General features: G+C 40.6%; 1 protein-coding gene across 1 annotated transcript in view; it reads left to right on the top strand.

Annotated features, from left to right (window-relative positions):
* Taf1 (TATA-box binding protein associated factor 1) overlaps nucleotides 1–22,084 on the top strand; it is a 667,992-nt gene that overhangs the window by 361,327 nt on the left and 284,581 nt on the right. The window contains exons 21-22 of the mRNA XM_080273519.1: nucleotides 9,540–9,678; nucleotides 9,861–10,016. Of these exons, the coding sequence (XP_080129645.1) occupies nucleotides 9,540–9,678; nucleotides 9,861–10,016 (295 nt within the window). The remainder of the gene's footprint in view (nucleotides 1–9,539; nucleotides 9,679–9,860; nucleotides 10,017–22,084) is intronic.

Genomic DNA, 22,084 nt, shown 5'->3' with positions numbered 1-22,084 from the left:
TGGAAGCAATGAAGAAAGTTAAATTGGGGAAAGCCCCAGGACTTGATGGAGTGTGTGGTGAAATGCTGAAGCATGGGGGAGAGATAGTGGTAGAATGGATGTGGAAGATGTGCAGATTGGCCTGGGAGGAAGGTAGAGTCCTGGAGGATTGGAAGTCAGGTATAATTATTCCCTTGTACAAAGGAAAAGGAGAAAAAGAAGTGTGTGGTAATCATAGCGGCATTTGTCTTCGTAGTATAATAGGAAAAGTGTATGGTAGGATACTTATTGACAGAGTTAGAGAAAGAACAGAGGAATTAGTTGGAGAAGAACAGGGAGGCTTTAGGAAAGGAAGAGGTTGTGTAGATCAGATATTCATTGTTAGATTTTTAGTGGAAAAGTTTCTAGAGAAGGGAAAGAAGTTGTATGCGGCTTTCATGGATTTGGAGAAAGCATATGTCAGGGTGGATAGACAATGATTGTGGAAAGTGTTAAGAATATATGGAGTAGATGGAAAGTTGTTGAATGCTGTGAAGAGTATGTATGATGGTGCTAAGGCTGCAGTGCGTGTGGATGGTGAACTAAGTGAATTTTTCTCTTTGGAGGTTGAGTTGAAACAGGGATGTGTCATGTCTCCATGGTTGTCCAATCTGTACATGGATGGGGTAATAAAAAAGGTACAAGGTAGGGTAATGGATGTTGGAGTGGCCCTGGTGAGAGAGGATAGTGTTTGGAAACTCCCTGTACTATTGTTTGCAGATGATACTGTTCTGTTGAGTGAAGATGAAGGGGAGCTGCAAGGCTTGGTGGATGAGTTTGGGAGAGTGTGTAAGAAACGGAATCTAAAGGTGAATGTAGGGAAGAGTAAAGTGATGGTCTTTGAGAGAGGTGAAGTTAGTGAATGTACAGCGAGGTTGGACGGTGAGAAATTGGAAAATGTGAGTACGTTTAAGTACTTGGGTAGTGTGATGAGTAAGGATGGAGGTTTGGAAGGTGAAGTGCTTGAAAGGGTACAGCAGGGAAGAAAGGTTGCTGGTTCTTTGAAAGCAGTGATAAGAAACAGGGAAGTAAGCATGGAAGTGAAAAAGTTACTATATGACACTATTGTGATACCAACTCTAACGTATGGAAGTGAAGCTTGGACATTGTTGGAAGGACACAAGTCAAGAGTGAGATCAGTGGAAATGAGCTATTTAAGAGGAGCCTGTGGAGTCACATGGAGAGACAGGCTGACGAATGAGGATATAAAGGAGCGTTTTGGTGTGGATGTGGATGTGATAGGAAGTGTTTTGAGGAACACACTGAGGTGGTTTGGCCATGTGGAGAGGTTGGAGTGTGAAAGACTGACGAAGAGAGTGTATGTGAGTGAGGTGGAGGTGGGATAGGGAGGGGGAGGCCGAGGATGAGATGGAGGGATGGGGTGGAGAGGTATATGAGAGAGGGGGGTGTGAGTTAGGAGCAGGGCAGTGAAATGGCGGGGGACAGGACGATGTGGAGGCGATTTGTTTGTGACCACCCCAAACGGGATTGAGGTGTCTGGCAATAGATGGATAGATAGATAGACACACCAACAAGACTAGATTTAATTCTAACCAAAGAACCTGATGCAATTGAATCTTTGAAATATCTGTGTCCTGTAGGAAAAAGTGACCATGTAGTGATAGAATTCCAAACGGTGGAAGGAAATAGGGAGACAAGAAAAATGAGGTATATAGGCATGTAAGATTCAACTATGGGACAGTAAACTTTACAGAACTGAGAAAATTTTTCGAAGAAGCAGATTTGTGAGAATTCTTGGAAATGAGAGATGCAGAAGAAGTGGGGTATCTTTCTAGTCTTCTATAATACAGGTGTTGAAAAGTATGTGCAAAAGTTAGTGGGAAAGAGAACTGGAGAAATGACTGGTTGAACAAAAGGTGTGTGATAGGAAAAAAAAAAAGAAAGGGATAAGACATGGAACAAATGGAGAAAGAGAGGTAATGAGGGAACAAAAGAAGAATATAAAAGAACTAGAAATTAATATACAAGAATACATGGAAAGGAAGAAAGAAACTTTGAAAAAGGTACAGTTGACATATGTAAGGAAGAACCTAAGTTGTTTTACAGGTTTGTTAATGGCAAATTGAAACAAAAGGAAGGAATCAATAAGCTGAAAGTAGAAGGAAATGTCTATAAAGATGCAGTTATGCTAGCTGAAATAAGGAACAAATACATCCAATCAGTCTTCACTAGAGAAAGTGATTTTGTGGAGGAGGAGAGAGTGACTAGACATGTAGTGTTAAAAGATGTAAAAGTTGAAATGCAAGAAGCATACAGACTACTGGAAACTCAAGATGTGAGGAAGGCCCCACGACCAGATGAGATATCTAATTCGATGCTAAAGGAATGTAGAGAACAACTGGCAGATAAGATTTACGGTTTAATTGTTTGTTCTCTGGAAGAAGGGAAAGTGCCTCGGAAACGAAAGAGGGTCATTGTGGTACCAGTTTATAAGGGAAGTACCGCTGAATTATAGATCAGTGTCCCTGACCAGCTTGGACGCAGAACTGTGTGAGAGAATCCTGAAAGTCAAATGGATAAAATATCTGGAGGAGATGGAACATTCTGGCAGAAAGTCAGTTTGGATTTAGAAATGGAAGGTCGTGTGTTCCACTTTGTTGAGCTTTTACTCAGGGGCAATAGTCGTTCTACAGGAGAGAGGTAGTTGGGTGGATTGTGTGTATTTAGATTTGGAGAAAGCCTTTGACAAAGTACCCCAAAAATGACTAATGTGGATATTGGAACACATAAGAAGGCTGAAGAGGAACCTCTTAGAGTGGATGAGAGACTTCTTGAGACAGATGAATGAGGACAGTAATAAAAGACAGGATGTCTTGATGGAGGGAAGTAACAAGTGGAGTCCCACAAGGAATGGCATTAGCGCCCATAATGTTTCTGATTTACCTAAACAATATAGTAGATAGAATGAACAATTATGCAAGTCTGTTTGCAGACAATGCAAAGATTATGAGGAGAGTATAAGTTGAAGAAGACTGTAAAATGTTGCAAGAGGACCTGGATAGGTTTCATGATTGGAGCCAGATGTCTATCTGTCTATCTCTTTATCATTCAATCTATTGCCAGACACCTTAATCCTGTAAGGGGTGGCCACAAACAAATCGGCTCCATGTCGCCCTGTCTCCTGCCATTTCACTGTCTGGCTTCCAGCTCACACCCCCGTGTCATATACCTCTCCACTCCATCCCTCCATCTATCCGTGGCCTCCCCCTCTTTCTTCCCCCGCTCCACTTCATTCACATACACTCTCCTCATCGGTCTCTTACTCTCCATCGGCTCCACATGGCCAAACCACCTCAGTGTGTTTCCACATCCACACCACAACACTCCTTCACATCCTCATTTGACAGTCTGTCTCTCTGTGTGACTCCACATGCTTCTCTCAGATTATTCATTTACACTGCTCTCACTCTTGACTTCTGTTCCTCCAACACTTCCATACGTCATAGTTGATATCACAATACTGTCATGTAATAACTTTTTCACCTCCATGCTCACTTCCCTGCTTCTTATCACTGCTTTCAAGAAATCAGCAACCTTTCTTTCTTGTTGTACCCTTTCAAGCACTTTATCTTCTAAACTTCCATCATTACTCATTACACTACGCAAGAACTTAAATGCACTCACAGTTTCCATTTCCTCCTCTTCCAACCTCAGTGTTCCTTCACTGACTCTACTTCTCTCCTAGACCACAACTTTACTCTTCCATACATTCACCTTTAGATTCTGTTTTTTACATACTCTCCCAAACTCATCCACCAAGCCTTGCAGCTCCCCTTCATCTTCATTTAAGAACGGAAGTGGGAAATGAGATTCAGCGCAAAAAAATGTAAAATATTGGAAATGGATAAAAGTACCAAGAGCCCATCACTGAATTATTTGATGGTTAATGAACTAATCACAAAATTGAGAGAATAGAAGGACTTGGGAGTGCTGGTCCAGGATAATTTGTCACCTGCAAAACACATTAACAAGACAGTTAGGGAGACGTTTAATCTTTTGACCAACATAAGAACGCATTTCATTACGTAGATGAGGAGATGATGAAAAAATTGATAGTGGCTATGATGCCCCCCAGATTGAAATATGCGGCAGTAGTGTGGCCCCCACATAGAAAGAAAGATACCCGACATAAAAAGAAAGATATAAATAAGACTGAGAGAATACAAAGACCAGCAACCAAGATGGTCCTTAGCGTGGCAGATCTGTCGTTCAGTGAAATGCTGGAAAAGCTAGACCTGCCTTTATTAGAAGAAAGGAAAGAGAGGGGTGACATGATTTCAGTGTTCAGGGCCAGGTTGGGAGTAGGAAAAATTAACAGAGAAGACCTGATTGTATGGGATGGAAGAGTAACAAAAGGACACATAATGAAACTGAAAAAGCCAAGTTGCTTGAAGGATATTAAGAAATATAGTTTTCCTTATAGATGCATAGACCTGTGGAATGGTCTGGACAAAGAGATCGTCCAGTCTAAAAACTTAAATGAGTTCAAAGCAAAATTTTACATATCAAGAAGCAGAGATGGGACTTCACGAGCATAGCTCATTTCCTGTATATCACAACTAGGTAAATACACACACACACACACACACACACACACACACAGCTGGGTTTGTTTATACTACAGCAACACGGGAAAATTGTACATACTCTGTAAGTACATGCTCTGTTCATTTAGTATTACAAAATGGATACATACTCCAGTAAAACAAATTTGGAAAAGAAAAGGGATAAAAGTAAAAAGCAAAATGATGATTTCTGCCAAGAACTGGTTGAAGTGGAGACTCACAATAGACTGGTTGAACGTGTACACAAACTAGAAATGGCTTTCAAAAATGAAATTCATGAAATCAAGAAGCAAATGCACTTGCAAAAGGAAGAGATAGAAAAACTAGGAAGGGAGGCCAATAAGAAAGACACAACCATCAGTGAACTAACAGTGGAATTGAGTATGCTTAGGAAGAAAATGAGTGAAATGGCAAGTACAGTAGTCAATCACGAGAGTGTTATGGAAGAGTTAAAAAATGACACAGAGACAATTAGACAAGCAAGCAGTCTTATGGACCAGAGCAGTGATATTGAGGAGAAGATAACACAGGTGAATGAAGCTGTGCAAAGCTACAAAAATGATGTAGAAACCACGTATGCTGAAATGGTGAAAGTAAAGAAAGACTTAGAAACAAGGGTGGAGGAAAAAAGCATTAAAAAGGAAGTGAAAAGAATAATCCAAAACAATCCAAAGTTAGTCAGAGATTCAGTAGAAATAGATAAATCAATAGTAATCACTGGTATAGAAGAGGAAGAAGTTAAAAACAAGATCACTAGAGACAAAAAGGAGATGGCAAATGTAATGAGCTTACTGAAAGAAATATCAGAGGAAATCTGTAGTAAAGACATAGAGGAACACAAAAGGTTAGGGAAATACGAGAAAAGCAAGACAAGACCTCTAAAGGTGACTTTCCAGAGTGTAAACACTGTGGAAGAGATACTAAAAAATGCAAAGAATCTTATGGAAAAAGAGGAGTTCAAAAATGTATGGATAAAAAGATACCTAACACAAGAGGAACTGGAATTACTGGGGGGGGGGGGGAATGAGGGAAGATCAGAAGAGGAGAAGAAGAAATTTTTTTACAAAGTAATAGGATTGCAGGTACGAAAGTGGTACACAAACAGGATGGAAGAAAAAGGAGGAAGGTAGTAGAACCATGTCATGACAAGTATATAAACAAGATGATAAAGTTGATGTACTCAAATGTGGATGGAATGGTATCTAAATTACTAGAGATGAATGATTATGTCAGAGAAAATGAACCACAAATAATATGCCTAACTGAGACAAAATTAACACCAAGGATATCCAATGACATACTAAACTTAGAGGAATACAATATATGGAGAAGAGACAGAAATTTAAAAAAAGGAGGAGGAATTATAATATTAACTAAGAAAAATCTAAAAGTCAAGGAAATAAACCTAGATATACCATCACAAGTAGAACTGATTGCAGTAGAGATCGACACATCTGAAGGTAAAGTAATTGTAGCCAATTTGTACATGCCACCCAGATCAAACACATGGGAAAGAGACGAATATGAGGACCTGGCAGAGAGTACAATTCAGAGTATAAGATCATTGCTACATAAAATGGAAGAGAAATCGGAAAGAATTTTACTAACTGGGGACTTCAATACAAATATAAATTGGAATACTCTAGATATAAATAGCCAAGAAAGCTGTTGGGACCGAAAGCTCCTGGATCTCGTACAAGAGTTTTTCTTAACGCAACGTGTGAGGGAAACCACTAGAAAAAGAGGACTTGATGTACCTTCAGTGCTAGATCTAATATTTAGTAGGCAAGAAAATGACATTGACAGTTTAATATATCACCCTCCACTCGGCAAAAGCGATCATGCAGTACTAAATTATAACTTCAGGATAGCATATGACATAGTAAACAGCAATGACAGTTACAAAAAGAGCCTAAACTATAAAAAGGGGAATTATCAAGACCTAAAGAAGTATTTCTTAGAAGTTGATTGGGAAAATGAGCTTAGAGGACAAGATTTAAATGCTGTATATAAAAAATTTTGTGAATTTTATGAAATACGAGTCCAGAAGTACATCCCACAGCACAAAGAAGCAGATAAGAAAATACAGAAATGGTTCAATACAGAATGTAAAAAATCAAAAGAAAGAAGAGATTTGTTGTGGAATAGATACAGAAGACACAATATTGAAAGGGCGTATAATAATTACAAACAGGCAAGAAACGACTATACAAGAATAAGGAGGGAAGCCCAAAAACAGTTTGAGGAGGATATAAATAAAAGTAGTGATCAACCACAGCTGTTTTACAGGTACATCAGAAGCAAAACCAAAGTAAAAGATATAATACAATCCATTACGGACGAGGGAATCACTTATACACAAGAGAAAGATATTTGTGAAGCACTAAATAAGAATTTCCAATTAGTTTTTACAGAAGAAAAAAATTTTGAGAGGGACTATGTGGAACACGCATGTCCACACATACGACCAGATATACAAATAGCAGAAAAAGTAATACAGGAGGAGTTAAGTAGATTAGACAGAGGAAAAGCAAGTGGTCCTGATGAAATTTCATGTTGGGTATTACGAGAATGTGCAAAGGAGTTAAGTAAACCATTATTTTTAGTTTTCAAGAAATCCTTGAGTCAAGGGAAACTACCTGATATTTGGAAAAAAGCAAATATAGTCCCCTTATTCAAGAAAGGAAATAGACAAAATCCTCTCAACTACCAACCAATATCACTGACCAGTGTCGTAAACAAGGTATTAGAAAAACTTATAAGAAAAGCTTGGGTTAATCATCTAGAAGAACACAGTATGATAACAGAAAGACAGTTTGGTTTCAGAAAAGAAAAATCATGTGTTACTAATCTGTTGAGCTACTATGACAGAGTAACAAACACAGTACAGGAAAGGGAAGGATGGGTGGACAGTATCTATTTAGATTTCAAGAAAGCATTTGACACAGTACCACACCAAAGACTTTTATGGAAACTGTACCATCAAGGAGGAATTCGAGGCAAACTGTTTTGTTGGATGCAAGACTTTCTCATAAAGAGAGAAATGAGGACAGTACTAAGAGGAAACTACTCATCATGGAAAGAAGTGACTAGTGGAGTACCACAGGGTTCGGTTCTGGCACCAATCATGTTTTTAGTGTACATAAATGATATAAACAGTAACACTGGAAATGAGAGCTATCTGAATATGTTTGCAGATGATGCAAAAATACAAAGGAGAATTACTAGCACAGACTCTTGTAGGGAGCTACAAGAAGAATTAAATAAACTTCATGAATGGAGTAGTACATGGCAAATGGAATTCAATGTGGACAAGTGTCATGTAATCAAGTTTGGTAAAAGTGGAAAAATACCTGATTGGGATTATAAGTTAGGAAATAAAACCCTATACACATCAGAAAGAGAGAAAGACCTAGGTGTGATTATCAATAACAGACTATCTCCGGCTGACCACATCAGCGAGAAGGTACGGAACATGTATACACTGCTTGCAAATATGAGAATAGCATTCACATACATAAATGAAGACATGCTAAGAAGGATAATAACATCATTCATTAGACCAACCCTGGAATATGCATCAGTAGTCTGGAGTCCTCATCTCAAAAAGCATATAGACAAGATTGAAAAAGTTCAAAGGGCCGCTACAAGATGGATACCAAGCTTAAGGGACCAAAGCTACGTAGAAAGACTAAATAAACTGAATCTACCAACACTACAGGAGAGAAGGAAAAGAGGTGACATGATAATGCTATATAAGTGCATATCAGGGAAGGAGAAAATAGACATAAATGATTACTTAACATATGGAGAAGCATCAGCAAGAGGACACTGCAAAAAACTGCATAAGAAGAGAGGTGCTAAAGACGTAAGGAAATTCAATTTCCCAAACAGAGCAATTGATCAATGGAATGCACTACCGAATGAAATAGTTTGTGCTAAAACAATTCATGAAATAGTGTGTGCTAAAACAATTCACAAATTTAAGGATATGTACGATAAATATGGTTCAAGACACGGGACAGTATGAGCTTGACTCATTCCTGTAAAGATACAATTAGGTAAGAACAATTAGGTAAGAACACAAAACTTAGCAGAAGTGGATGTGTGGGTGTGGGTGACTTTAAGTGTATAGTGTATCTAGCACAAGGTGCATAAGAGGTAGGAGATATGAAGGGGAGCTTGTGTTAGGGAGAAGGTAATGGGGCTTCTTTGATATGAGCATTAAAATCTTCCTTATTTCATTTTCATATTAACATTACGCATCCATTAAGTTAGTAATCATTTATAAAAATATTTTCTTGCATGACCATCCGTTAGTCAAATCTAAGAAGGAAAGGAAGATTCGTTTGAACCCTCTGAAGTCTTTCTTCTTCTTCCAAGCCTGGTACTATATAAACTGTAATTACTGTTTATATAACTATAATTCTGCAAAACATGGCATCTTGTGTATAAAATTTTATTTGTTTGTTAGTTTTCCTAAGTGCACACCATGGCATAACTAACTAGCTTATTAATAAGACTTCTGATATCAGTTTCTTCCATTCACTCACGTTTCAGTTAGCCTGAGCCAAGTGCGACAAACTTGCCCAAATGAATATTATACATTATTCGTCTTAATTATGTGTTACAAGCACTGAAGCTATGTTCCACATGGATGAACTGTAATATGCATACACATTCACTGTATACCAACCACCTCAGCCTTTATCAATAGGGAATCTCAAACACTGTAATATGATCATGGTAATGGGGTTTGCCAGCCCATTCATACCCCTGAACCTATGATGTAAACAATAATACTGGTGCCACATCTACCAAAATGTGCCAGTCACTGTAACAGTTATCAGTGCTGGCAAGTGCACATTTCTTCAGTTCTTTTTACTGTACATAAGACTTGCATTTAATAATTAATTGGTATGTATTGATTTTCAGATGACACTGGAGAAAGAAGAACAGGAAAGAAAAGAGCTACAGAAGATGATAATGGGAGAAGATGATAAGGATGCAGAGAAAAGAAAAAGTGGCAAAAAGGAAGAAGATGAAAATTCGCAGTTTGGGTTTGGAACACCAGGTGTGGATAGTTGGACAGTATAGTACCCACGTAGCAATGTACAGTGCCATGAACAAATAATACATAATTGTTCTGCCCATTGTATTTTGTTGTTTGCAAAATAATATTATGCATGACTTTCTCCTGGTGTTGATTGTTGGAAGCTCATATTTGTTATCAACTTTTACTTGTATTACCAACAGGGCGTCTTCTGCGAATTACTCGTACATTCAAGACACCAGACGGAAAGGAATATACAAGAACAGAAATTGTTCGGAAGACTGCTGTGATTGACACTTATGTAAAGATAAGAACCTCAAAGGATGAAAGCTTCATCAAAAGTTTTGCTGGTCAACTAGGTAAGTTTCATCCTTCTATACTTTATTTACAACGATGGACTGTATACCATATTGCTTCATTTCATTTTGTTGTGTTTGTAAAGGCTCCAGCATAATTCCATGCATTGGCCTAGGTCACGTAATGGCAGCTGTCCTTGCTGTTTGATCTGTGGCAGCTTCCCTGTTCAGTTCCTCACCACTGAGGCCACACTCTGTGACCTCGTTCCAGTTTTTTTTTTTTTGGTCTGCCTCTTGCAACCCAACCCCCAGCATTCATACTTCTCACTTCTTGCACCCAGTTGTCATCCCCCATCCTCTTCACATGCTCAAACCATCTCAGTATCTACCCCTCATCACAACACCAATACATTCTACTCCCATCCTTCCTCTCAACACTTCCATCGTAAACCTAGCCCCCCAAGGCCTCGCATTGAAGGACACACTAGGCGGTGGCTCAATCGGTAGAGAGGTGGCTTGTTGTCCTAACGGACCCGGGTTCAAATCCCGCTGGGGCAGGGGACAGTTTAAGGATTTGAATTTCATGAAAATCAGACTTTATTGATCTACCAGAAGACCCGCCGACATGTTGTAAAAATACCCCCGCTAATACCAGTACACCAGTCCTGTATGAGACAGCCCTAGCATGTATTCAGTATGGACGGTGGGTGTTAGCGCCGAAGTGGTGACATGTAGAGGTGTGCGGTACGTAGGAGGGCTACTGGGCCTTGAAAGCAGGCTGTGAAGCCTATGCCCAGAGTCGGACACAAAAAAAAAAAAAAAAATCCACCTAATCATTGTTATTTATAAAGAGATACTTAGTTTTTTTTTTCCAGGTTAGTTTTTTTTTTATATGTGCAAAGAGGTGCTGGTAGTGAACAGGAGCTTTGCAGATTAGTGCATAGTTTTGTGGATGCTTGTTTGCATTATCTTGAAGGTAAATATAGGTAGGAGTAAAATTGGTTGTTGAAAAAGTGACTTTTAGTGTGATGATACTGGTATATGAAAATGGACTTAAATAGATGAGGGAGTTTAAATATCTAGGAGCAGTAATAAAAGAAGTAAATAAATTTTCAAAAGAATTGGAGGTGACAGTGACTTAGGGAACGAAGTTGGCTGGTGCTGTAAAGGTTAACATACCGAACAGGGCAAATGTAGAGACGACAAGAGGACTGAATAGGTGTTGTAGCGCCTCTGTTAACTCAGGTCTTGGTGAGGCCTGAGAACAAAGTTAGGAGTAAAAGTGGCGGGATTGATTACGAGAAAAGCAAGCATGTGTAGTGAAGTGATGTTTACACTACATTTGGCTGAGAAATGACTCAATGAGCAGCATGACATGACATGGCCTAACCCCAATGTTATTCAGAGGCTAATAACTTTTCTAGAGCGTCAGATAGAGAAGCGATTCTTTCAGCAGGTAGTAGATACATTCAATAAATTTAATGTTTAGCTGTGTACTGTATTTACTCAAAGACCAAAGAAATGCCTTGGAATCCCAGCTTTCGAAGTTTTTTTCTAAAGGCAATGAAGAAGGTACCAAAGGCTGTGATCCTGCAATTGGCATTCCTTCCAAGAGAAAGACAAAGTACAAGAGAGAGCCAAATTCAAGATCCGATCATTTCAAGATGCCTGGACACATTGTGTTTGAAAGACTGGAGATCATAGGAAGCAGGAAATACTGACAGAGGGAAACAGTTCCAGAGTTGACCTGTTGCATAAATGAAGGACTGGGAGTAACTGTCAACTCATGCATTAGAGAGTTGGACAGAAAAGGGATGAAAGTTTGCTGCTAGACGGGTGCTATGCGCCCGTCGTAGAGGTGGAGGAATGCATGCAGACAGTTCGAGGAGCAGTGACCATTGCAGTAGCGATAGAAAAGAGATAAAGATGCAACAGTGCAGCGAAGAGACAGAGGTTGAAGGGAGTCAGTAACAGGAGGAGAGTTGATGAGACGAAAAGCCTTTGACTCCACCCTGTTGAGAAGAGCTGTTTGTGGGGAGCCTCCCCACACATGAGAGTTGTACTCCACACAGGGGCGGATAAAACCCCTGTATAGAGTCACCAATCGTGCAGGGGTAAAGAAGAAATGGACTCGGCTTAGCACACCCAATCTCGTGGAAGCAGATTTTACAAGAGATGTAATATGATCTTTCCAAGATAAGTCCTGAGTAAATGAAACCCCAAGCATGTTCAAGGATGATGCAGGATTAAGCTAAATATTACTAAACATTAGTGGGTATACCTGTGGAAGAGTTTGTCGGGTTGATAGGTGTAAAAACTGAGTCTTTGATCCTTTAAAAACAAGATTATTTTTACCCCAGTCAGAGATATGAGTCAAGTCAGACATTAGGTGTGCCAAAGCCTCATCCCTTGTTTGTTGAAGTAACTGCTGAGATGGGCGTTGCGGGAACCGAATGGAAAGGTGAATGGTGGAGTCATCAGCATAAGAGTGGATAGGGTTAAATGTACAGCTTAGATGGTCATTGATGAATAAAAGGAAGAGAGTTGGTGATAGGACAGAGCCCTGAGGAACACCACTGTTGATAGATCTAGGAGAAGAACGATGGCCATCTACAACAGCAGCTATAGAACAACCAGAAAGGAAGCTACAGATGAAGGCACAGTAGAAGGATAGAAACTGTAAGAGGGGAGTTTGGAAATTAAAGATTTATGGAAGACTCGATGGAAAGCCTTTGAGATGTCAAGTGCAATGGCAAAGATTTTGCCAAAGTCCCAAAAGGAGGATGACCAGGAGTCTGAGAAGTAGGTGAGAAGATCGCCAGTGGAGCGTCCCTGATGGAACCCATACTGACGATCAGAAAGAAGGATGTGATAAGATAGATGCATTAAAATTTTTCTATTAAGAATAGACTCAAAAACTTTTGAGATACAGGATGTTAAAGCAATTGGACGATAGTTAGAGGGTTGGGAATGGTCACCTTTCTTTGGGACTGGCTGAATGAGAGCAAACTTCCAGCAAGAAGGAAAGGTACAAGTTGATAGACAAAGGCAAAAGAGCTTGCCTAGGCAGGGTGTAAGCACAGAAGCACAGTTCTTGAGAACAACAGGAGGGACTCCATCAGGCCCATATGGCTTATTAGCATTGAGGCCAGCAATGGCAGAAAATACATCAGCTGAAGAAATTTAATGTCAGCCATGAGGAAGTCAGAGGGGGGAAGTGATGGAGGAACAGCACCGGAATCGTCTAAGATGGAATTGGAGGAGAAAGTCTGAGCGAAGAGATCTGCTTTATTAGTAGAAGAAATAGCTACAGAGCCATCAGAGTAGAAAAGAGGAGGGAAGGATGACGAGGTAAAGTTGTTAGAAAGGTTTTGGCAAGGTGCCAGAAGGAGCAGGAAGAATTCGAGTATGTGCAAAGGGCTTCAGTTGACATGCTCCAGTATGAAATTGAATTAAAAAAGATTTCCTATTGTAACACTGTGTTTTCTTGCATGAATTCTCACAGTTGAATATTGGATATTACGGTCATAATTTTACTTTTTTTTTTTTTTTTTTTTTTTTTTTTTTTTTTTTTTTAAGGGAGTGAAATCAGCAAGGGTAATTACCCCATTTTGGGGTTTTATCATTTGATCACTAGCCAAGCGTTTACTGACTCAGTTCCTTTACACAGCAAGTCAGGTGCAGAGAATTTAACATTGCATGTGTGATAAATGCTACGGCACCTCAGTATGCACACATCCAGAGAAAACATGAGAAAGGAAATATTTTAGGTCAGTTATTCTTCTGTTATTGTTCAACTACCTCACCAGAAATGTTGAAAGTTTACACGAAGATGAAATATGATGATAGGCATTTGTACGCTTGCTCACTCACTCATCACACGCTCCTTGCTGGTATTATCAGGGACCGTATGTGGAGTGCATAGTGGGGATAGGATTAGTACTATTGTGATTTTTGAAAAATGTGGAGTAAGGAAGTCTCGGAACAATTGAGTCAGAGAGAGTTTGCATGGATGATACCATCAGCTGACTGACCAAAACATTAACCCGCCCCGTCCCGTCGACGTATGGGTACGTTGCAACATTTTGCATTTGCCAGTCCCGGCTACATACTGGTACGTCGTGCAATTGCAAGGTCCCTAATTTGCACAATTGTCAATTTTCGCGCGTGATTTTTCGTACGTATACACGGGACACCTTCCTCTATTCCTCTACGAGATGCCAAGCAGGGACAATGCCTTACACCCCCCCCCCCTCACGCCATTGTCTCGGCAATTCACCTGTTACCAGTGACCTGGCCAGTAAAGATATTCAGGGCCAGAGTGATTCCCCAATCGATGACAATGTGGAGGACAAAGTTTACATAGCATTAGAAGAAGAAACAGTCAGAAATAATGATCAGGTAATGTGGCAAAAAAAGGTCAGGTATGGTGATTAGTTAGTGAATGAAGCAATACTTATAATGCCTATATTACTGCTTGAAAACCAATATACTCTCATACTACATATAAATTCGTACCAAGTAAATAAGTAAATACCGTTTATGAGTTGTGTGAAATAGTTACCCTCCCATAGAACTCGTTTTCTTTGGTGCCAGCATGTTAGAAAACCCAGTCAGGTAAGGAGGAACTCCTACCTGGATTGAGTATTTTAAACCTCAGGTGAGCGATTTCTCTATGAATTTTCGATGTTTCTCACCAAAAGCGGAGGTTTTAGCCAAAAAAAAATTTTTTGAAAATACCTCGGTATTGGGGGATGTTGGAGGTGCGGAAAACCTCGGGACGTGACGGGTTAAAGATGGCGGAGGCTGCCTGGTCTAGCACTGATTGAAGAAATTTATTTGATGAAGTTTGTATGCTCAAGTGTCAACAAAACTCACATTTAATATATTAATAATCATTCTTATGTATGTGATTATGATGATGGGAGGCATTATACTTCGTCATAGCTCAGAGATAGGTGCTTCGTCACTAACCTGTTCATAGCAGTTTTACAAACAAACCTATAAACCAGTCACAATACCCAAAGAATCTTTAATGTTTCATTACATATCACAATGAATTTGGTGAAGTTTAACCTCCTCATAAGAGAGAAAAAAGTCCACAGTTGGAGCACTTGTAGTATGGAGCTGAAGTGGTTGCCATCTTCTTTGTTTACAAACGGGGGCACGCCGACTGCCAGGGGAATTTGCCTGGGTGTTTCAAACCTTGCCGTGCCGCCGCGCCATAGGATTTTTATGCGCGTGGTTCTTTTTTTATTTTTTGGTTCTGGCAGCTTGCCGTGTCATAGAAAACTGCAGCATGGAAGTCGGTGCCATAGGCGACTTGACTGTATATATATATATATATATATATACACACATACTGTATATATACACATGTACACACACCCTCTGCGCCAGCCAATTTTGGAGTTTTTTTTTTTTTCTCTCTCTCTCTTGGCAGAATGGGCTTAATACATCAATATAAGATCCCTGGCACTAATAAAAGTAATCTCCAAAGCCAGAAAGTTGGTTGACAGCATATTTCAAGTGGAAATAAACAGCGAAAATTAGCGAACGAGTGCACGTGAGGTGTTGTCAGGTGATAATTAGCCAATTCCAGGTGTATGGCACTCTCACTTACCTTATTTCTTTTTTGTATATATTATTTGGTATAAGAATAGGGCATATGGCTTATTTCAATGGATGAAATTAGTGGAAAATTCCAGGGAAGATTTACTTAGCGTAGCACGGCTGGGCAGGTGAGAGGAGAGGGTAATGGAGGGGAGGTAGGGAGGAGAGTCAAGAACGGGGAGAAATGGCTAAATTGTCAACAATGGATGGGAGTACAGATGAGATTAGGAGTGCTGACTAGTGTTGGACATTGGCAGTACTGATAGATGATACAAGCCACCACTTGAAAGCCCAGACGAATTCAAAATAACACAGAATCACAAAAGTGACGCCCCGCGGTATGATCCCTTGCTCCCAAGCGTCACGAAAGTGACGCCCCGCAGTTAAGGGGTTAAACAGTCATGGAGACATCACACATCCCTGTTTCAGTCCCACATTTATATCAAAGAACTCACTAAGCTCACCATCCACCTGCACTGTAGCTCTAGCCCCCTCGTACATACTCTTCACAACACTCAGCAATTTTCCTATCCACTCCTTATATTCTTAATACCTTCCACATACTTTGTCTGTCTACTCTGTCATATGCTTTCTCCATGTCCCTGAAGGCAGCATACACTTTCTTTCCCTTCTCTAGATACTTCTCCACTAAGTATCCTAGAACAGATATCTGATCTACACACCCTTCTCCCTTCCTAAATCCCCCTTGTTCTTCTCCAGCTAGCTCCTCAGTTATATGCCTAACCCTATCAGTGAGTATTCTGCCATATATTTTTCCAATCACAGTAAGAAGGCAAATACCATTATGGTTACCACATACTTCTATCTCCCCTTTTCCTTTGTATAAAGGATTTCTAGTCCTCTGGAACCCTTACCTCTTCCCAAACCAATCTACACAGTTTCCATATCCACTCCACAACAATTCCACCCCCATTCTTCAACATATCACCACACTCTCCATCAATTCCTGGGACCTTTCCCATCTTTGTCTTCTTCATTGCATCAGCTACTTCCACCCGGCTGATCTCTTCCTCCCTCCTCTTATCTCTTCTTCTCCCAGCCATTCCCCAACCCTTTATATTCACACTGCTCTAACTCTCTACATTCAACAAATCCTCAAAGTGCTCATTCCATCTCCTCATTTTCTTTCTCTTCCCCACCAACAATCCATTATTCCCATCTTTCATATCCCTACTATTTCCCCTTTCACACTGTTGTACTTTCTTTGCCTCCTTCCAAAACAATTTCTTACTCTTCCTCCATTTCACACTCAGATTCCTCCCAAACTCTTCATCCACTTTCTTCTTACTCTCCTTCACCAATCTCTTCACCTCCCTTATCCTGCTTACATATATCTCTCTCTTCTCTCTCTCTTCTCCCCTACCTGTACTCGCTAGCCTGTCACTATATGCCATTCTCCTTTGTTCCGTAGCTCATTTCACCTTATGATTTCATTATGCTGTCCCTTGCACATCCTTGCATCTCCTCCTCATTCCACAAACCACCTCTCACGCTGTGCCTATCGCTTCTGTGAATATCTTGCATACTTCTTTCACCCCTTCCATCTGCTCTAACTCATACCTTCCCAGTCTTTCTTCCACTATGCTGTTATACGCTGCCATTTTCTCACTCTCTTTCAACTTCTCCACTGTTTTCACAGGAGCTGTTTGCTCCTGTCTTCCCCTTTGTCTCTTCACCCATTTTCTTTGCGGCCTTACCTTGGCCATAACTAAGCGATGGTCCGAGATTCCATTCCCCACCCTCTTCACACTCTTGCATCCAACACTTGTCTTTTCATTCGCTCATCCACACACACACAATCTATCATTACCTTTCATTCTCCTCATGACTCTCCATGTATACCTGTGGGTCATCTTATGCCGGAGGAATGTGTTGGTTATTACCAACCCCTTACCAGCACAGATGTCCACCAAAGCACTGCCATTCTCATCTACTTCAGCTTGCACACCCCACTGACCAATCACTCCATCCACTCGTACATTCCCAACATTGCCATTCGTGTCTCCAGTCAAAAACACTCTCACTCGCAAACTTGTCCATACGTGCATCTACACTTGCCCAAAACTCATCTTTCAGTCTTGCCACTCGATCCTCTGTTGGCGCGTACGCATATACAGTTGCCCAAGCTTATATACCTACTTTCATCCTCACCTATTCAATCCTTGCACCCACTGTTCCATACTCTCTTATATTCTCCTGCCACTTCTTGCTTGTCATCAGACATACTCTCATTCTTGCCTTCTTATTCTCATTCACTTCCACACAGATTCCTAAACCATACTTCCATTCTCTCACCCTTTCACCTTTCTTTTTACACTTGACCCTCCATTTCCTGGACTAAAAAGGGGGGAAGACCAGTCTGGGAATCGCAAAAGTCTGGCCTCACATACCATTCTCCGTACTTTACCATACTTTGTCTGAATTCTCCAATATTGTCCGGCAATTATTCCAATATTCTAGAGCATTCTGGAATGTAGGCTGCCTATACCAAGATAACAAACACATACAGTACATAAAATAATAACACTGATACAGTAACATACATATGAATTTTGTACATACTGAAATAACATAAATATAAATATAAATAATGTCACAAGTTAGAAGGAACCGGTGTTGCGAAGCAGGATGGTGGCCATGATGCTTTTTATGTATGAAAATACCTTCTTGTGTGTGTTACAAATGGCCTTTATCAAGTCTAAACCTTGCTAAAATTATGCTGTGTTATGCAGCAGACTGCTTATAGTTTTATATGAGGGAATAATGACCGGACTTCTGTGGGAATCCCGGACGTGTATGGGCATATGTCAGGCATTTGATAATATTGCCTGGCCTCAGCCCATGTCCGTGAAATCCGAAATCCGGGAAATTGGGGTACGGGAAATGGAGGGTCGAGTGTAGTTTCCGTCAATCCATGTACATCCACTCTTGCATATTCAAGCACCTGAACAGTCTCACTCTCTTTCGCTTCATCATTCACTCCTCTCACAATCCATGTTCCCATCCTTAAAATGTCATTTGCCGTTCCTTGGTCAGCAACGTATGGTCTATCCTGGTTCGAGGCACTTTATTTGCTTGTTTAGTTAGTTCTTTTTGCAGGGTGGGGCACTAACGCACTACCAAACCTTTTAGTCACCTCATACGACAAGCAGGGATACTGGGGGAGTATTCTTGAAATCCCCCTACCCCCAGGGGGTGACTTGACTGTACATATATACCTGTATATTTTTTACACAAGGTGAATAGAGAAAGGTAAAACAAATTAAGTTTTAAAAATTATTCTGAACACCAGGTTACATGTGTCCTCCATTCATAGAAAATCTGTAACAGTTGGACTTGAACTGCTGTAAGTTAAAGGTTTGGGGGAAACTAATCTGGGGAACCGACTTCCGGAGAAGCAGTTCAGGGAATAAAGGCATTGTGATATGCAGTGTGACAGTCCAAACTTGAGCACTACCAGGTTCCTGTGTAGCACAATGGAAGGTGTGGAGAGGTGGCACAGGGGATGCAGCTTTGAGTATTTGCCATAAAGAAGCATCGCTAAAATAATGCAAGGGAGACAATATTCCATCATACCTGTATGGGAGGTACTGTAGTTCATTTGCAGTTGCTGGGTTATTAATTATTAATTTTAAGTTCGTTCAGAGTTTTGTTCAGTTTTATTTCATCCTCTCCACATACACTCCACAAGGGTGAGCAATGTTCGAGCTGAGAGAAATGAAGTCACTGTATGTACAGTGATTTTGGATGATGAAGGAATGGAAAATGTAAGTGCATTTAAGTACTTGGGTAGTGCGATGAGTAAACATGGAAGTTTGGAGGGTGAAGTGCTTGAAAGGGTACAACAAGGAAGAAAGGTTGCTGGTTTCTTGAATGCAGTTATAAGAAACAGGGAAGTGAACATGGAAGCAAAAAAGTCGCCGCTTGGCGGTGTTATGATGCCTACTGTAACGCATGGATGTGAAGCTTGGACCTTGTTGGAAGGACACAAGTCAAGAGTGAGAGCAGTGGTAATGAGTTATTTGAGGGGAGCATGTGGAGTTATATGGAGAGAGAGAGAGAGAGACTGATAAATGAGGAAGTGAAGGAGCAATGTGGTGTGGATGTGGATGTGATAGAAAGCATTAGGAGAAATACAAGGTGCTGCCCAAAAGTTCCAGTAATTTGAACAAAGGGAGCCAACTGTTTGCAGTTTTGCCTTTTGCCGTTAGTTGGAGTCAGCAGCACCCCTTGTGCATCAGTGTGGCCCCGGCTGTGTCTGTGAGTGGACTTGTTGTTGAGCTGCGCCTACTATTGTAACGTGGTGTGTAGGTGGTTTGGCAGTTCTGCAATGGCAGAACAATGGCAAAGCAGTGTCAAGTTGATGTTGATCGTTTTCTTCGATATCGAAGGAATTGTTTACAAGGAATTCACCCCACCCAGTCAATCTGTCAGTGGAAAGTTTTACTGTGAAGTTTTGCAGCGTCTGAGGGAGAACATCCGCCACAAATGTCCAGATCAGTGGAAGAGCAAGGACTGGGTCCTGCATCATGACAATGCCCTCCACTGACACATCAATTGTTGTGTGGCAGTTCCTGGCTTCCACTAACAATGTAGTCATTCCCTACCCACCCTGTTCACCTGACCTTGCCCGCTTCGACTTTTTCCTGTTTCCCAAGCTGAAATTACGACTGAAAGGGTGTTGACTTGACTCGAATGAGGAGATCCAGGCAGAATCGCAGGAGATGCTCAAGACCATCATGCATGGACTTGTGGAAAAAATGCTGGGACCACTGTATACATGCCCAAGGGGACTACTTCGAAGGCGACAGTGAGAGCTAGGAGGTAAGGTGACTTATTTTCCTACAATATTCAAATTACTTGAAGTTTTGGGTAGCACCTTGTACATTAAAGTGGTTAGGTCACGTGGAGAGGATGGAGAGCGAGAGACTAACAAGGAGAGTGTATGTGAGGGAGGTGGAGGGGGGAAGAGGGAGGTGAAGGCCTAGGATGAAATGGAGGGATAGAGTGGAGAAGTATATGAGAGAGGGGGATGTGAGCAGGAAGCAGGGCTGTGAAATGGCAGGGGACTGGGCGGCATTGAGGCAATTTATTTGTGGCCAAACCTTACGAGGTTAAGGCATCTGGCAATAGATAGATACATTAATTGAGACAGTTTTATGTTGTCCCCATTCAGTGATACTAGATAAGTTTTGATTTATGGAGATTGTTGTGCTGAGTTGGGAGTTAGAGATATCAAACTTTGTGAATGGGTGTCAAAATGCGAAGGAGCTGTGAAGCATTGAGTCATCTGCATATGAGTGAATGGAAATATGGGTGACAGATAAGAGATCATTAACATGAATGACAAACAGGATTCGAGCCAGGTCTGATCCATGTGTCACGCCGGCTTTAATTGAGTGGAAATTGGACTATACGTCATCTACCTTTACTCTTACCCTTCTGTTGTTGAAATATGAGGAAGTTAGTGGGATGAAATGTGATAGGTTGTAGCCAGGGAGTTTGAATAACAGGGAGCAATGCCACACATTGTCAAAAACTTTAGAAATAACAAGGGCTACTGCATGGGTTTCTCCATGTTGGTTAGTTGACTGTTAGGTTTTGTGAGTAATAAAACTGAGTAGTTCAACAGTGGATCTTTTGTGGCAAATGCCATATTGTCTGTCACAAAGTTGTTGTATTCAATATATTTAACAATGTGCTTATTAATGAGAATCTCAAATAATTTAGCAAGAGTAGATATACATTTTTCAAAAATTTGTGGTGCAAAAATTACACACAATATTGAAATGCTTTTTGTTTCAATTAATATATCCAGTAATCAAGTTTTTCATCCTCGCTTTAGTTTATTCACTTATCTTTAACATAAGCCCCTTAATTGGCTCGTAACATAGACATGGGGAAATTCAGTCTTATGCCATGTGTTCATCAGCATATGTGATATAACCCTACTGATACCAACAGTTACGAGGTACTGTCCAAAATTTTCAGGACTGGGATCGTGATACCTAAATGGGTTGTCATGTTGCACCTCTAGGTGGCAGAACTAACATGCATTATGAGTCAGTGTGCCACGTGGCACAGAGCTTGGAGGACTTGGGGATTAGTCATGTTTGTGTGTTTGCTGTCGTGCACATATTGTCTGGGGATATTGGGGATGAATATAAAAAAAGGAACAACGAATTTGCATCAAGTTTTTTGTAAATCTTGGAAAAAATACAACAGAGACCCTGGCAGTGATTCAACAAGTGTTTGGTGAGCATTCACATGGTAGGACACAGGCGTTTCAGTGGCATGCGTGGTTCAAGGTCGGTCAAACATCAGTAGACGACAATGCCCACACAGGGAGGCCCTGAACCAAGAAAGCTCCTCAAAATGTTGCAAAAATTCAGCAGCTTGGCCGTGATGATCAACATCAGAGCATTCACGGTCTTTATGAGAAGGTGGGAATTAGTTATGGGACATGTCAGAAGACTCTTACTGAAGAATTGGGCGAG

Source organism: Coenobita brevimanus, chromosome 55 (genome assembly GCF_032717465.1).
Source record: "Coenobita brevimanus isolate Jiangsu-jjx chromosome 55, ASM3271746v2, whole genome shotgun sequence".
Taxonomy (NCBI): domain Eukaryota; kingdom Metazoa; phylum Arthropoda; class Malacostraca; order Decapoda; family Coenobitidae; genus Coenobita; species Coenobita brevimanus.
The sequence above is the reverse complement of the archived record's forward strand: the minus strand, read 5'-3'. Positions and strand labels throughout refer to the sequence as shown.